Source organism: Pteropus alecto, unplaced genomic scaffold, assembly GCF_000325575.1.
Source record: "Pteropus alecto unplaced genomic scaffold, ASM32557v1 scaffold9, whole genome shotgun sequence".
In the NCBI taxonomy this organism is placed as follows: Eukaryota; Metazoa; Chordata; class Mammalia; order Chiroptera; family Pteropodidae; genus Pteropus; species Pteropus alecto.
This window is the reverse complement of record NW_006442106.1, coordinates 202550-218876: the sequence shown is the minus strand read 5'-3', so window position 1 is coordinate 218876 and position 16327 is coordinate 202550. Positions and strand designations below refer to the sequence as shown.

Below are 16327 nucleotides of genomic sequence, written 5' to 3'. Positions count from 1 at the left end.
GGGATTCTGGAAACTCTTTAAAAGGGGATGAGTCACCTAGTGGTGCATTTCCCCCAACTTTTTATTTTCCTCTTTCTTTTTTTCCTGAAAGGTGGCATGATGGCTGAGGCTCCTGCAGTCACTTTGTGACCCTGAGGATTGGAGCCACATGCTAAGGATTAACTCAATTTCTAGCCCCTCTCTCCTTATTGGAGGATAGGGAGTGGGGTTGAAAGTTTTAAGCTTCTAATCATGGCTTAGTCATTCTGGTGATCAGCTCCCAGCTGGGAGTCCACTAAGCGTTGCCTCATTAGAACAAAAGATGTGCCTATTACCCAGGAAATTACAAGGGATTTAAGAACTCTGCATCAGGAACTGAGGTCAAAGACCAAATATTAGAATAAAAGATGCTCCCAGTGCTCTTATCACTTAGGAAATTGCAGAGTTTTAGGAACTGCATGCCAGGAACTGGGTGTAAAAACAAATATATGTATTTTTTATTATTTCACAATGACCAAACTGAATCACCTGGGGAGTTTCTCCCTCCACCCCAATTAGGAGGTCCCATTGTACATGACACTTTCAGAATCCTGTTGCTCTGTCTTTGATCCAGGATCAGAAAGTCGACACCACCCAGAACATAACTGCTTTTTTGTTTTCAATTTTGTCGTGTTTTATATTGAGGTATAGCTAACACATAGTAAAGTACACAGATCTTAAATGTATATGACACTCTGGTCAGTTCTGACCAATATATACATTCCTGTAATCTGCACCACTATCGGAATACAGAACATTTCAATCATTCGAGAACATTCTTTCATGCTCCTTCTCAGTCAACCCCCAACCCCCACAGTAGAGGCAACATAATAGTAGTAGTGATGCAGGATGGGGCAAATCTTTCCGAGTGAGGACTCAAGCCTTTCACCTACAAAGAGAGAGCATCCTTGACTGCGTGCAGAAAAGAATTCAAGAACAAGTCAGAGTTAGAAACAAAAAAGAAAGTTTATTCGAGAAGCAATAACGCTCCATAGACAAGAGAGTGGTCTCCTCTCAAAGCCAGAGAATGAGTCCTTGAGTATTCCAGGAGCTGGGTTTAAATCTGTTTTCCTTTCAGGGGATGGGTATGCAGCGTTAAAAGCATGGGAAGTACTTGTTAGCAATCTCAGCAGTAATTTTCTTGTAGGTTCCCTGTGGTCTGGCCTAGTCTTATGCCGATCAGCCAAGTTCCAGTGTCTAACAGCACGTAGCAGGTTCTGAATGCAGCCTGGTTTAATATTTACTCAGTTTGAGTCGTCTTCATGCCGCTTTCCTATATTATTCGAGGCAACTACTATTCTGACTTCTATCATCGTCAATTAGCTTTGCTTATTCCAGAAATTCATTTAAGTGGAATTATACAGTCTGAGTTCTTTCATATCTGGCTCCTTTTACTCAGAATAATGCTTTTGCGATTCATCCATGTGTTGTGTGCACCAGTCGACCCTCCTTTTTATTGCTGAGCAGTATTCCACTGCACGCATATGCCACAATTTGTATCTGCTCACCTATACTGTGGACTTCTAGGTCGTTTCCGGTTTTTTGCTATTTTACAAATATTGTTGTTATAAACAGTCATGGACAAATCTTTGTGTGGACATCTGGTTTTCTTTCTCTAGGCTAGATATCTAAGAATTGAATTGTTGGGTTGTATGTACAGTGTACATTTACCTTGGAAAGAAACTGATAGTTTTCTAAAGTGATTGTACCAATTTTACACTTCAAGATATAGCAATATATAAAAATTCTACTTGCTCCACATCCTCTTGAATACTTGGTATTGTTAGTCTTTTTAATATTAGCTTTTCTGTGTAAAATAGTTTAACATTCTGGTTTTCATTTACTTTTTACTGATGACCAATGATATTGAGCATTTCTTCACGTGTTAATTGGCCATTTAGATATCTTTTGTGTGTATGTGCATAACTGCATCTCAATGCCCACAGGTTAGTGACTGGACATTGGAATGGTGTGGCCAAAAATCTCATCACCTTCACAACTATACTGGCCAGCAGAAAATAGCCAATTAGATAGAAAGATGGTCTCTCTTTTGGTCTTCCAAATATCATAGCAGGGCCTCTGATTAGCAGAGCTGATCCACATCCAGAACCCTATCCCTGGGGCATCTGGAAAACATAGTATTAGCTTTTTCATCTCTACCCCATGGGAAGATGGAATGAGGGGTGAATGGATGTAGATTGTCAATCCTCCACTCATCCACGCAGTGGGTCAGCACTGCCCTTGATCTGCCCTGGAAGCTGTCAGGTATTCTCCTGAGCTGGTGAATCCTCAAGCCCAGGCTGTGCTCCAGTGGTGGCACATGAGATGATTTTAGGCCCCAGATAATTTTAACTCACCTTCAATTCCATCACAGAAGAGTAAATCACTTTCTGAATATCTTTTAATTCATCAAATGATATGAGGGAGGAAGGATCTGTGTAGTAAAGAATTAACCTTACCCAGAAAGAGGTCTGGCTTATGCTCTCAGCTCCTGGAAAGTAAGCCCCTGGAGTGTCCTGCCTGGAAAAGAGCATCTTTGTTTACTCAGGGGTCTTGGGTCACCCCAGATAGCTTCTAACCACGGAATTGATCGTGGGGTCTTTGGGCCACAGGTGTCAGCTCAACTTCCAGAGGAGCTAGAAACTAAGGTGACTACATGGGTGGTTAGTCATTTCTTTCTGATCAAGCTCCAATAAAAGCTCTGGACACCAAGGCTTGCAGGATCTTCCGTGGGTGGCAATACTTTATGCATGTTGTTGCACATTGTTGCCAGAAAGTAGCATTATCCATGGCTCCACTGGGAGAAGACAGCTGGAAGCTCTATGCTTGGAACTTTCTTGGACTCTGCGGCATGTATTTCTTTCCTTGGCTAATTCTAATTTGGTTTATTTTACTGTAATGAACTGTAACTATGAGTATAACAGCTTTCAGTGAGTTCTGTGAGCACTTCCAGCAAATTATTGAATCTGAGGGTGGTCTTGGGGACAAACTTGCAGTTAGTGTCAGAAGTGATGGTGGTCTCAGGCCTCCCAAGCTCTGCAGTGTCTTTGGGAAGACACTTTATGGCCTTCTCCAACAGAGTAGACTCTGGTCTCTGGCTCAGTGCCTTCAGTCAGCAACTCATTATCCAGCTAGAATACAATTAATCTCTTTGCCTGTTTGTTTTCTTTGGGTTTATCTTTATGGCTATCTTCTATTTATATCAAGCAGTACTGGTTTTCCATATCTGATTGTGCCTTTAAAATAAATGTTATTTATGTTAAAAAGGGAGTCAACATATGTGTGTGTACACATATGTAATATACATGTATAAGTATATATACATATATATGTATATGAATGATATTCCTTCCCAGTTAAGCATCTATTCTGATTAGTAGGTGGTAGGTGCCAATCAAAAAATATCTTTAATGTCCTCCCTATATGTGTATAATATGTATATCCCATACAAGATATATCAGATATGTAATATATGTATATTATTCTCAATATATGTATATACATAATACAGAATATATATCACATATATACAATGCATATCACATCCAACATATGTATTTGTTTTCATTGGATTTATCTTTCTGGCTATCTTCTATTTATATGAAGCAGTACTGTGTTTCCATATGTGATTATGTCTTTTAAAATAAGTTTAAGTTTAAAGAGAGTGGATCTCTTAAAAGTAAATAATAATACAAGTGGGATGAAATGTGGCAAAAATTGAGAAAAAAAATATAGAGAGTCATACTGTGATACACTCCAATATTCTTTTGTACTTTATTACTACTTTTCCTTTTTTTTTCCTATGCTACTCACAGCCCACTAAACTGATTTCATAACCCATAAGGAGGCTGTGACCTGAAGTTTGCGAAATATTGTTATGCAACCACTTGTCAATAGAACCTTGTCTCTTTCCTTGGCATGATGACCCTTAAGCCTGGGCAGAGGCCTCTGCCCCAAGCCTGTGCTTTGAGAGCCCACACTGGAAGCATCTGGCTGAGCAACTACTCATGGACACAGAACCCAAGAGCCTTCAGGAAGTGCCTACTGGAGCCTGCGCCCATTTCTGACCATGTTCTGGGAATCGGAGACCCTGGAATTCTCCACCCAAACTGCTCTGAGCCCACTCCAGGGCCGTTATGGTCTTCTTGGTGGGTATTCCCTTAAATCAAGAGGTAGCCCAGAGCCAGTCATCTGTGGGTTGATAGTATGGATGACACTTAGATGTGCAAGCTGAGTGTCCACACTCATGTGTGTGAGACCCCTCGCAGTGCAGGAGGGACCCAGAGTGCGAAGAAAAGAGGATCACTGTGGGCCCGGGATCTCCACTGTGCTTGTCCAGTTACCAACGTTACCTTCACTGTTAGGGGTGAGCTGGCACTGGGCAGAATCCAGCACCGACCCTCTCAATGGCTAGAGTCCCCACAGCCTGCTCGCTAATCCCTTCTGCTTTACCCCAGGCCAGCTTCATTCATTCTTGCCTTTGTTTGTGAGTGCATGACCCCCTCACTCTACTCCTCAAGGGGACCTTCTCCGGCCCCTGCCACTTTCTTCCACTCCCAGTTATGAATGATCGGAGATCATGAGACAAGGACCACAGTGCTTTACTTTTTATCTGAACAGAATGGTGCTGGGGGGAGCCAGGTAGCCTTCAGGGCAGGGAGGGTTGGGAAGGTAGGGGGCTCAGGCCATCAGCTCTGGCTCTGGCTCCATCTGTGTCTTCCCTCTCAAGCTGGGCTTTACTCATTATGCTGTAGGCTCTGCAAGGGGAGGGAGGAGGCTGGTATGAGCCAGTGGAGGCTCAGTCTCAGGTGTCATCAGGTCATTGGCCCCACTTCCAATGGGCTCACCTGTTATAATTCCGGCATAATCGGGGCAACTGTCTACACTTGCCACCTGTGGGTGAAGGAAATGATCCAGTCATGAGTTAAAACAATGTTGATTTCTACATGTGCTCTGGATACTGGAAGAAAAAGCCCATCAACCGTGCCCCTTGGGAAGCATCAAGGCAACTCTGAGCAAGTGATGAGAAGCAGACAGCAGAAGAGCTGATGTAGGGCCCAAGGGAGGAGCCTCCCCTACACACAGAGGAGCCCTTTGAAAACCCTCCCACCTTGTGTGTTATTCCTTTGTTCAGCAAATGTTTAATGTGCACCTACTAGGTGCCAGTTACTGATCTAGGCACGGGGGACACCACTGTGAACAAGAACAACTAAAATCCCTGCTCTAGTAGAGCTGACCTTCTAGTGAGGGAGACTAACAATGAAAAAACCAACTAAGTCAAGCGTATGGATGGTGATAAGTCAGATGGTTATGAGTGCTGTGAAGAAAAAGAAAGCCGGGAAGGAGGCAGAAGACCTGAAGGAGGTGAGGGGAGAGCCACTTGGATCTGGAGGAAGGGTATTCCAGGCAGAGAGAACAACCTGGATGTACTAGAGGAGGGAGGGTTAGAAGACAGAGGGGACTTCTGAAATCAGCCCTCTTGTCCCCTGGCCACCATCTCTGCCTCCCCTGCTCCCTGGCCTCTTCTAGGCCCTTCTTGCAGTTATTGCCACATCAGCTCATTCCTGCGCCCAGGGTTCTGCACTTACTCCTCCCTCTATTTGTTTGTTTGTTTTTTAAATCATCGTTCTCATCCTCAGGAATCAGTTCCGATTTTACCTCTTGAGAGGGAACACCTCTCCCTGTTCCTCTCAGTCACGTGGTATGGCCTTATTTTCCTCATGGTCATTATCTTTCTCTGTATCCACTCTGCTCATTAGTGCATTTACTTGTTTGCTGTCATCTCCCCACCAGATGTCAGTTCCCCCAGGGCAGGACCAGCATCACAGCACAGGTTGGGCACAGAGTAGGTGCCCAGAAATATTTGTCTTTGGAGCAATTTATGTACCCAGAACCAACATTCAGGTTCTGTCTCCAATTCTTATGTGCTGTGTGGCCTTGGGCAAACCCCTCAACTCTCTGAGCCTCCCTTTTCCTACATAGGAGAGAACAGGACCAGGCACAAAGTCAGGATCAATAAACACATGTTGCTTGATCCCCAATTCAATTCAGGTATGTGTTAACAATCTCTTTTTATTACTGTTAGTGTTCTGCCTCCCATCTTAAGACTAAAAAGATGTGGCTGTGCCCACTTCCCTGATGAAGAAGTTGGACAAGAGAGATAATGAAACTTGGTGTAGATTACATAGCTTAACTGAAAGCTTGCAAACTGGTGGCCCTCATATTTTATTTAATCTGCAGCATTTTTTAGATTAATTAATTTTTTTAATTGAAGAAATGATTTAAATTCCCTCCCCCTGTCTGCCTCCCCCAAATCTGCAGCATTTTAAAAACTTTAAAAAAATAATTCCTCTGTTAGTCTCCCTCTGCCTGCTTTCCTGTGCAATGCTAAGCCCTGGGAGGTTGACCTGAGAGTCCAGTCTCCAGCACCTTGCCCTCTACTTGAACTTTGGCAAGAGAGAAGAGGGCAGTGGGAGAGAGAGGTTTATACATCTGGTTCCCTTCACCCCTGCACCCTCCTGGCTGAGTTACAATGATGCAGTACCTGCAAACTTCTCTGACAGTTCCATCTCTCACCAGGCCCCAGCACAGCCATTATCTCCCCTCATTCTTTCAGGCCCATGTGATCACAGCTCCCCACTGTCACTAGTGCTAGAGGCTGCATGATCCCGTTACTCTGCTGCCACCACATAAACAAGCCCAGGCCAGCATGCTGGAGGGTAAAGACCACAAGGCGAAGAACCAAAGTGCCCACAGAAGCAGAGCTTCCTGTTAACCTGCCGTTGACCTTATTGCATGAATAAATCCAGCTGTGACCAGAACAACCACCCAGCTGAGCCCAGCCTACATTTCCAGATTGCACAATTGAGAACTAAGTAGATGGCTGCCATTTTAAGCCACTGAATTCTGGGGTGGTTTGTATGGCTATGAAGCTAGGGATATGCCTCATTTAAAACCACCTTGCCCAAAGGCCTTCAAGAACCTACCCCCCTCCCCCAACCTCAGAGTTTACTCCAAGGCCTTCCCCCTCCCATTCTTAGTGCCCCTCCCGCCCAATGCCCATTCTCACTGGTGAGGATGACAATGCCTGTGATGAACAGCACAGCTGCGACTATCAGCCCCCGTTTCCGGAGAGTGACTTCGTCTGCAGAGAGAAAAGCGGAGGAGTATGGTGAGAGGAGCTTCACCCCTCCCCTCCCCCACTCCCACTTCCTCCAAGGGTAACTTACCATAGGAGAAGGGGTCATCCTCACTCGAACCTGCAGGAGACAGACAGGGAGCAAGTTGGAGCTCAACAAGGGTTTGTGGAGTAAACTGGTGAATGATAGGGTCAGGGAGAAGGGACATCTGTGTCTCAGCCTTGGTGCACTTAGAGCAAAACCCAAAGTCCTCATGTGACAACAGTCCGGCTCCCATCACCTCTCTAACTTCACCTCCTCACTCTCTCCTTACTCATTTTCTCCAGCCCTGCGGGTGCCCTACCAGGCCACGTGTCACCTCGGGGCCTTTGCACTGGCTGCTCCCTCTGTCTGGAGCACCTGTCCCCAGAGAACCTCATGGCCTCCCCCTCAGCTCCTTCTCAGAGAGTACTCTGTGGCCCTTTACAGAAATAAATACTCCCCAGTCACTCTCTCAGCCTAACTCTGTTTTATTTTTCTTGATAGCAACTTAAAACCACTTGACATATAATTATTATGATTATTTATTATCTCTCTCCCCACTAAATGTCTGCCCCATGAAGGCAGAGATTTTTATTGTCTTGTTCACTGCTGTATCCCTGGCATTTGAATAGTGGCTGGCACATAGGTAAGTGCTCAATGAATATTTTTTGAATGAACGAATGAATGAATAGACTGTGTGATCTATGGGCGTATTATTCTCATCCGTTCATTAGGGTTGGCTAGGCAGGAAGTGGAAGACAGAACCACGAGGGGAAGAACCATGGTGCCCCTAGAAACAGAGCTCCCTGTTGATCCCCAAACTGATCTCAGATGCATGAGTAAGTCCAGATGAGACCAGAAGAACAACGCAGCTAAACCCAGGCCAGACTTCCCAATTGCAGATTCAAGTTTAGTTCTCAGGAACTAAATAAATGGTTGTCATTTTAAGTCATTGAAATGTTTTTAGGTGGTTTGCATGCAGCATTCATTAATCTATTCAGGTTTTTATTGCATGTCTACCCCATGCCCACCATCTGCCAGCCTCGAAGTCATATATTCACCCCACATATGTTTACCGAGGAGTAGTCTGCACTGGAAATACACGGTGAATAGGAGATAGACTATTTCCAGTCTGGGAAGGGAGTTACTGACTAGTCAGCCTGAGAGTAGGGTCCATCATGAAGTCTTTGCCTAGAGACTGCTTGGAGAGCATGGTGCTTTTAGTCGGATCGGCAGAGAACGGCCGGAAGACGGAGGAGAGCAGGAGTGAGCCATGGAGGAAAACAAGGGGCATCACTGAATGTCTATATTTGGGATTAAAGCCCCTCTCCCATGCCTACATATTCAGTGGGCAGGCACAAGTGTCCCCCACTCCCACCCCTGGAAGCAGTTACGAGTGGCAGGTATGGAAATATTGAAATAAGCCTGACTCCCTGGTTAAGACCAGTTGCCACAACCTCCTGGCCCCTCTCCTAGGACCTTGTGGAATACCCCATGATCCAGGAAGTAAAGGGTAACATCTGCCATGGCCAGGCAGGGGGCCTCCAGTTACAGAGCCTGGAGGTACCTGTTATAAAACATTCTGAATATCACCTCTGCTCCCAGACCAAAAATACCAGAGGATTCCTCTCTTAAAAAAAAATCAATGCTCCTGCCCCTCTGGCACTGAGAAGTGTCCCCAGTGAAGTGGTTACCACTGTCTGATGCCCCAATGTGAAGCTAGCAGGCAAAAGAGCTGCCTCATGAACCCTGAGCTCCCCAGGCCAATTTCAGCACCTCACCTCCTAAACATGAACTGATGGCCAAGGATTCTGACATGTTCTGGAAAGTCATGCCCAGAGGGAGGTATAAGCAAGATCAACAACATGGACAGAGGAGGAGGTTACAGAAAATGTAAAGGACAGCCTAGGTGGTGTGTGGTGCTCAGGCACCCTGGTGCGAGAGAGCCTGGGCTCAAATTCCATTCTGCCACTCAGGGCTGTGTGTCCTAGGGCCAGCAGAGTAAACTCTCTGAGCAGCAGCTCCCTTCCCTATAAAATGGGTTTACGACAGTTCCCACCACATAAGGCGGTTGTGAACATTGTGTGAGTGAATACGTGAAAGCTTAGCACAATGCCCAGCACAGAGCAAACTCTCAGCAAATATTGGCTGTTGTTATCATCTACTTGGTACTCTCCTTAATTCTGGGAACAGCTCCCCAGCCCTTCTGTTTCTCTTATTGTGACCCAGGCCACAAGGGGGAGCATGTAACCAAGTCTGGCCCTTCCCTGGGACCTTTCAAATCCAAGTAGGGATTCTTAGTGGAAGCTTGATGAAGTTTCTTGAAGCTCTGAGCTAGCGGATGACAGGAGCCATTTCCTCTCATGGTGGAGAACAAGTTCTAGCACAAGAGAAACAAAGATGGAGGAAGGGAGGTATGAGGGCTTCTGTGCTCAGGCTTTGGGGGGCCCTGAGGCTCAGCCATGCCTTTTACCACTTGGCTTCATGACCCATCAGCCCTATTGAATTTCTGTCACATATAACCAGGAATATGCAACAACACACATAACTCTGGTCAGCGAGGACTCAGAGCAAGTGAATCGGAGATATGAAGATGTTTTCTCAATTGGAAAGTGTGGACAGAGCGGCTACACCCCTGTCCCCACTTTTGTGCAACGTAGAAAAATTTCCTTCCCCAAGACACTTTATGTCTATCTGTTGCAAAATTGTCTTAATAGACAGATTCTGTCAGAATGAGATGATTTACTGCCATCACTGGAAAATTGTAACAATTATAAAAACTGTTATGGGAAATGGCATGGCCTTAGATTTGTGTCAACCTTGCACAGTTCCCAGTCTGCACACTGTGTGTATGTCAGCCTGGGAGTGGCCCAACCTACAGTACTTTCCAGTAGGGGCTGCTCCTCAAATGAATCATCACACAGACACCATTAGAAGCCACCTGTTGCCTTCATCTAGGCTCGGCCCCCTTTCCCACTTCTCTGATAACATTAGCTATTCCCTGGTCTTGAGAGGATACATCTCTTCCCTGACTCTTGGTCTATGCAGTTCAGACAGGTGGACCTTGTTCTCCAGCCCCAGGGTTGGAGCACAAAACTCAGGCCTGACCAATCAAGCTTATCCATTTCCCAGGCTCCCATTGGTCAGATATGGGCATGTGACCCCAGTTGGGCCAATGAGAGTCAATTCTAGACCTTGGGCTACAGATTATGAGAAAGAGCTCTCTCTACCTGCTGAGTTTGTGATCTAAACTTAGAACTACGGAACTATTTTTGCCATCAAGAGGAGAAAGTCCACTTGAGAATGAAGACAACAGATCTGAAAGCGGTACCTCTGGACTTTACAGAATATGTATACCCAATAAGTCTTTTTATTTTAAGTTGGGTTTTCTGTATTTTGCAACTGAAAATCTCCTGCTCTAACAAGAAGACATACATAAAAGAAACACCCACAGCTGCATTTCCCAGCACCAGCCCCATGAAGGAACGTGAACAAAAGAAGGTCTATCAAGCTTAGAAAATGCTGCAAACTAGTTGACCCTCTTAGAGACATTTGCTGCAAATAAGCTTTATTAAGACTCTGAGAAGTCCTGCCAAAAAAGAGACGTTTAACTTTATCTCAGTTTCCCAAAGACCTTTGGCCGCAAACCAAAAAAATTTTGTTGGAAAATATATTAACAATTCCTCAAACGGATGCTCTGAGAAGCATCCTTGGGGAAATGCTGACCTAAATAGAGAATTAAACAAAACTTGTATGTTGCTGTTCTAGTGCCAGGCTCTACCTTCCATGCTGCTCTTGTCTGTGCCCGGATCTGTGATTAGAAGCACATCCATTCCCGTTGGTTGCTGCTTCTGGGTCTCTGTCTGGGTCTGTGTTGTTTCTACTGAGGTCAGAAGAACAAGGAGGGGAGGGTAAGAAATGAGTAAATCAGCAACATGTGCATCCACAGTACAGCAAGGTGCCCTCTCCCCCATCAGGCTGGCACAAACCCAAGACATTCATATACCAAGTGGGGCTGTGAGAGTGGTAAAGGGGGGCTCGCACACTGCTGGTGGCAGGGCAGATCGGTACAGCCATTTCTCCAGCGGCTTTTAAAACAAATTTCAGTGTTCATGTCCTTGGCCCCATAGTGTTATGGGTAAAAGCAGGGCTCTAGAGCCAGAGTCCTGGACCCTGATCTCGGCCATGTCACTGACATGCTGTGACACCTTGGGCGAGTTAATCTGAGCTTCCATGTCTTCATCTGTTTTGTGTGAAGGTTGAATGAGTGAACAAGGGTAAAATATATAGAACCATGACCGACACAAAGCACTGTAACTGTTTGATGGAGGAGGAAGGGAGAAGGTTGCTCATTGTTGCACTATGTCTAGCAGAAAAAATTGGAAGCAGCCAAGGTGATCATCAAGATGTGCATGGCTTCATTAACTGTACGTGGGCACACTGTGGAATAGCACTCAGCAGTGAAAAAGAACAAGATCAGTGTTTTCACAGAAATGTGGGAAGAGCTTCCAAACATCGTTTCACAGGGGAAACAAAACTGATTGCAGAATAACAATCATATAATGTCCTTAAGCTCACACAAATACACCTCCCAGTCAATGTATTTTCTCCAGATCACATGCACGTGATACAGTCTCATTACAGAACCATCCCCGACCCAATCACACCTCCCAGTCAATGTATTTTCTCCAGATCACACGCACGTGATACAGTCTCATTACAGAACCATCCCCGACCCAATGCTAACAGTGGGGGCCTCACAGAGATGGGGGTGAGAAAGATGGGGAATGAACAAAGGGATTTCATCTGACCTACCACATTTTTATGATTTCCAAAGAGAATGTGTTTATGTACTACTGCATCATTAAACATGAATGGAAAAAATAACGAAGAGCACTTTTTGAATTATGTTAAGTTCCAAGAAAAAATTCAAAATGATTTTAAAATTTAAAAAAGAAAAAAGATAAAGAGATTAAAGGAAGAAATGAATGAGGTTGGCACATGGGGAGTTTCCGGGATGTTTGCAAAGCTCTATTCCTTGACCTGGTGGTGGTTACACAGGGGTTCAATTTAGAATAATTTGCTAAGTTGTCCATTTATGGTTTTTGTACTTTTCTACATGCATATTATTTTCCACAATTTCAAAAGATTTTTTTAAAGAAGTGACTAGAGTTCTTATTTGGTCCAAGCTGCCCCACCACAAATTAAACCAGGGGATTCGGAGCTAGGGGGCTCAAATGGGTAACTAAGGATTCAGGGTGTCAGAGCAAGAGGAGGAACAGTGTCTGTCCCAGGCCCATTTCCCCACAACCCACCCCCATACCTGCCCCACTTACCACCAGCCTGCAGGGTTGAAGTCTGAAGGGTGGACTGGAGTTCTGGGCGAACAGTGTCTGAAGTCCAGAAACAGGGAGGGAGAGAAGAGAGAGAAGATCTGGAGAAGGTCCATGGATGGAGATACAACAGGATTTCCATAGCAACTCAGCTTTGGTGTAATGGAACTGACTTAATTAACCCAGCCATTTGCTCACTGCCTACATATGATGCCAGTATCTCCCCTGCCTCAGGCCCTTCCCTCCCACAGATACCCAGTCCCTTTCTCAGAATCCACCTGCCTCTGGTAAGAGCCCCCAAACTTCCTTTGGGAAACCATCCTTCCCTAACTCTTGGTCTACTTGGTTCAGTGGGGCTGGGACCCACTGAACTCTTGGTTCAGTCTTGATGGAGGTTGAACATGAGACTCAGGTCTGGTCAATCAGCTTTCTGTGCCTGTGGCCACATTATCACCTCGTGGGTGAGCAAGTGACCTGAGCCTGATCAATGACACTCAGTTCAGCAAATGCTGGATTGGGGAAGGGGAAATTCCCTTTCCTCCATATTCTTAGCAGGTAGAATGGAAGCCCCAGGTCTCCAGATACCATCTCGGTCCCATGAGAGAACAAACTTCCTGAGAATGAAGCCAACACGGAGAAAACAGAACCAAGAGATAGAGACAGGTTCCTGATATCACCAGTTGAGAAACTACATTGAGCCATACCTAAAGGTCTATCCCTGGACTTTTCATTTACACGAATTCAAAAATTCCTGGTTGGTCCAAGCTTGTAATTTTTATTGCTGTTCTTATTTACAGTGACAGAGTCTTAACAGAGCTATCCCTCTTCCCTCACCTGATGTCTCAGTCGGGACACGAATGTTCACAGTGTTCACAGTGGCTGAGTCCACCAGAGAAATGGGTGTGGTCTTCTCCAATGTCTGTCCTGAGAAATCAAGGATGAGAAGCCAGGGAGGAGCCTCTGGTCTTCCTCTTACCAACACCCCCACCCTGCCCTCCCTTCTGAGATCTGGGGGGTAACTCAGGGGTTCTTGTCTGCTGGTAGAACAGCAGACCACTGTTTGATTGATCAGCTTCGGTGGTATCAATCCATGAACCTGGAAGTGTTTCAAGAAACGCTGATGCCCCAGCACTTTTCCTCCAGCCCCCTCTCCCTGCCCATCCTTGTGGGATAGAAGAGACAGTTTAGCCTAGTGAGCCCAGCGTTAGAGTCAGCCAGGGCCCCGATCTCAAATTCTGTTCCCAACGACTTCCTCACTGTGTGACCTGGAGCAAGTGAAAACCCCATTCTGAGCTTCAGTTGCCTCAACTGCAAAGTGGGGATAATTTAATCTACTTTTCAGGGCCGTAGAGAGAGTGAAATCAGATGGATACAGCAAATGGTGCGCCCTGGCCCAGCCTCCATCATCTCCCTCCTGGACCATCACAGCAGGCTCCTCCTTAGTCTTATACTACCTTCCCTGCCCCTACAGTACACTCCCTACAGGCAGCAAAGGAGGGAGCCTATAAACACCTGAGGCAGATCATGGCCCTCCTGGCTCAGAGCCTCCCCTGAGTGCACCTTGCACCTGGTAAAAGCCAAAGTCTTCACGCTGCCCCTAAGTTACCACCCCACCCCCCACCATCTGGTCTCTTGTCACTTCTCTGACCTCTTCTCTTCCCACCCTGCCTCTTGTTTACCCCAACCCAGCCATGTAGCCTGCCTGCTGTTCCTCCCACTCACCAGACAGCACTCAGCCCTCAGATACCTGCTCGGCTAATTCTCTCACCTCCTTCAAGTGTCTGCCCACATGTCACCCTGTCGTGAAGCCTTCTCTGACCACCCTAGTCAAACAATCCTTATTCCTCTCTATTTTTCTCTATAACATGTATAACCTTCTAGTATACTATATAATTTACTGATGGGTTATTTATTGTCTTTATGCATTGCAGTTTACACAATGCATAGAATAACATCTGACACATAGCAGCTGCTCAGTGAATACCTGTTGAATGACTGAAGGAATAGATGAAAAATATTTTATTCAAGAGAACTTCTCAGTGGAGCGTACGCTCTGGGTTCCGGGGCAGGCAAGATGATTAGATTCCAGCCCCTCCACTCACTAGCCTCTGGCACAGGCATTTCCCTTTGCTGAGCCTCAGTTTCCTCATTGTAAAAAGGCAGGACAATATGTATAATACAGTAGAGCTGAAGCTGAAGCAAGCTCCCGCACATGGCACTTGTCATGTGGAAAACACCTGCCAATGCCACCACAGTCACTGCCTACAGGAAGCACTTCCCAGGCAAGGGGGAGACATCTCCAGCTCTTGGACTGGTCCCCGTGCACTCCCTTTGCCTTACTGTGCATCGCCCAGGGGATCCAGGGATCTGCTCTGCTGGGAGCCCAGGGTTCCTGGCTGCAAAGTGGAAAACCAACACCGATCTCCCCGCCAAATTAAACTCAGTGAGTTCTTCTTGGAGGTGAAATGGAGGCTGCTCAGCAGGACAGGCTCTGGCCAGACTCTTTGGAAGCGGCCACCTAGGTCTGAGGTGTCCAAAAAAGGTAGACCGCTGGCCCCCTCATTGGGGGTCCCACTTCCGGGTGCCAGCTCAGTAGGAGGGTGAGGACACAGGACTGGGCATCCAAACTCACCAGCTGCCCACCCAGCAGAGCACTCGTGGTGGGGGTGGGGGCTCTGGGGCAGGATGGAGACAAGGGCTGGGCCTTACCTCTGGTGGGGAGAATCAGGCCAACAATGGTGACGAGGCACAAGTGAACAGAGGGCGACATCTAAGGGGCAAGCGGGAGCTGGGGTCAGCCATGATGTCAGTGAGGCAGGCCCCGCACAGACCCTGGGGGTCCCTTCTGCCCGCTTCCCTCCCCTGAGCAGGTACCTCTGGTTTCAAAGACACTCTGCCAGGGCTGACAGGAGAGTCTCAGAAGTAGAGGTCCCCAGTCGCCACCCCCTTCTTCCCTCTGAGTCTTCAAGGAAGATAAGACACATCAGACCAAACTGGGCTTCCAATAGTAGCACACGGACACCCCCGAGGCAGAGGAGCACCTATCCTTCCCGGACTGACCCTGCGGGCACCGGGAGGCGGCTGGGGCGCAGGAGTAGATCCTGAGGCCTCTCCCCTCCCTCTGGGGCTGTCCCCCACGAGAAGAAGTCATCAAGGAGGGGAAAGAGGAAGAGTGAGTAATGTGCTCCTGATCTCAGAGGAAAAAATGAGTGGTATGGGGGCCTCGCTGCAGGAACAATAGAACAGGATGCTGGGCAGCTCTGGGGGGGACTGGTCAGAGAGGGATGGAGGAGAGTTGGGGAGACCCAGGCAGGAGGAAGAGAGAAGCAGGGCAGCTCACGAGCAGGCGGGAGAAGTGAGCATGAAAGGGGGCGGAGAGGATCGGTTAAGGTCAGTCTTTACCCACCTGGGCCCCGGCCCTGGACAGAAGGGAGCGGGTGGAGGAGGGTCGGAGGAGAGACTTACGTCCGAGCCGGCAGCCTCGTGAAGAGAGGGCAGCTGCGGCAGCCGAATCCAAGCAGAGGGTGTGGCCAGCAGAGCAACGGCGGGGCGGGCGGGCGGGAACCCAGACTGGCTCAGTCATTTCCTCTTGGGTTTCCTGGCTTCGTAGCCCAGAGTGGGAGCAGGAAGAGGGAGACGCTAAGGGTCATGGGTGGGGGCAGGGGTGAGAAGCAGGGCAGTGACCCCCACCCACCCAGCCAGGGGGTGGTTGGGTGAGGGGAATAGGACAGGCAGGTCTTGGTTGGGTGGGGCTCCTTTGGGAATAGGGTGGGGGGAGAAAGAGGAGGGGTCTGTTAAGGTCTCTGGGGGAAGAGA

At 47.1% G+C, this 16327-nt stretch overlaps 1 protein-coding gene across 11 annotated transcripts; it reads right to left on the bottom strand.

Moving 5' to 3' along the window:
* Positions 1–965: 965 nt before the first annotated feature.
* Positions 966–16086, bottom strand: FXYD5 (FXYD domain containing ion transport regulator 5). 11 transcript variants are annotated; one of them, XR_003042551.1, is made up of 10 exons: positions 15977–16086; positions 15221–15281; positions 13346–13435; positions 12515–12571; positions 10960–11061; positions 7248–7277; positions 7088–7162; positions 4866–4911; positions 2478–3254; positions 966–1291 (listed from the first exon to the last, which is right to left on the bottom strand). XR_003042551.1 is itself a non-coding variant. In XM_025038530.1 (10 exons), the coding sequence occupies exons 3-10, from the start codon at positions 15279–15281 to the stop codon at positions 4667–4669; spliced, it is 570 nt and encodes a 189-aa protein (XP_024894298.1). In that variant the 5' UTR covers positions 15386–15473; positions 15977–16042; the 3' UTR covers positions 4596–4666. The 11 variants fall into 11 exon arrangements, 8 of the variants coding, with proteins under 8 accessions (XP_024894302.1, XP_024894298.1, XP_024894299.1 ...); XM_025038530.1 differs by lacking the exons at positions 966–1291; positions 2478–3254 and adding exons at positions 4596–4775; positions 15386–15473 and having other exon boundaries at positions 15977–16042; XM_025038531.1 differs by lacking the exons at positions 966–1291; positions 2478–3254 and adding exons at positions 4596–4775; positions 15386–15473 and having other exon boundaries at positions 15918–16024.
* Positions 16087–16327: the final 241 nt, after the last annotated feature.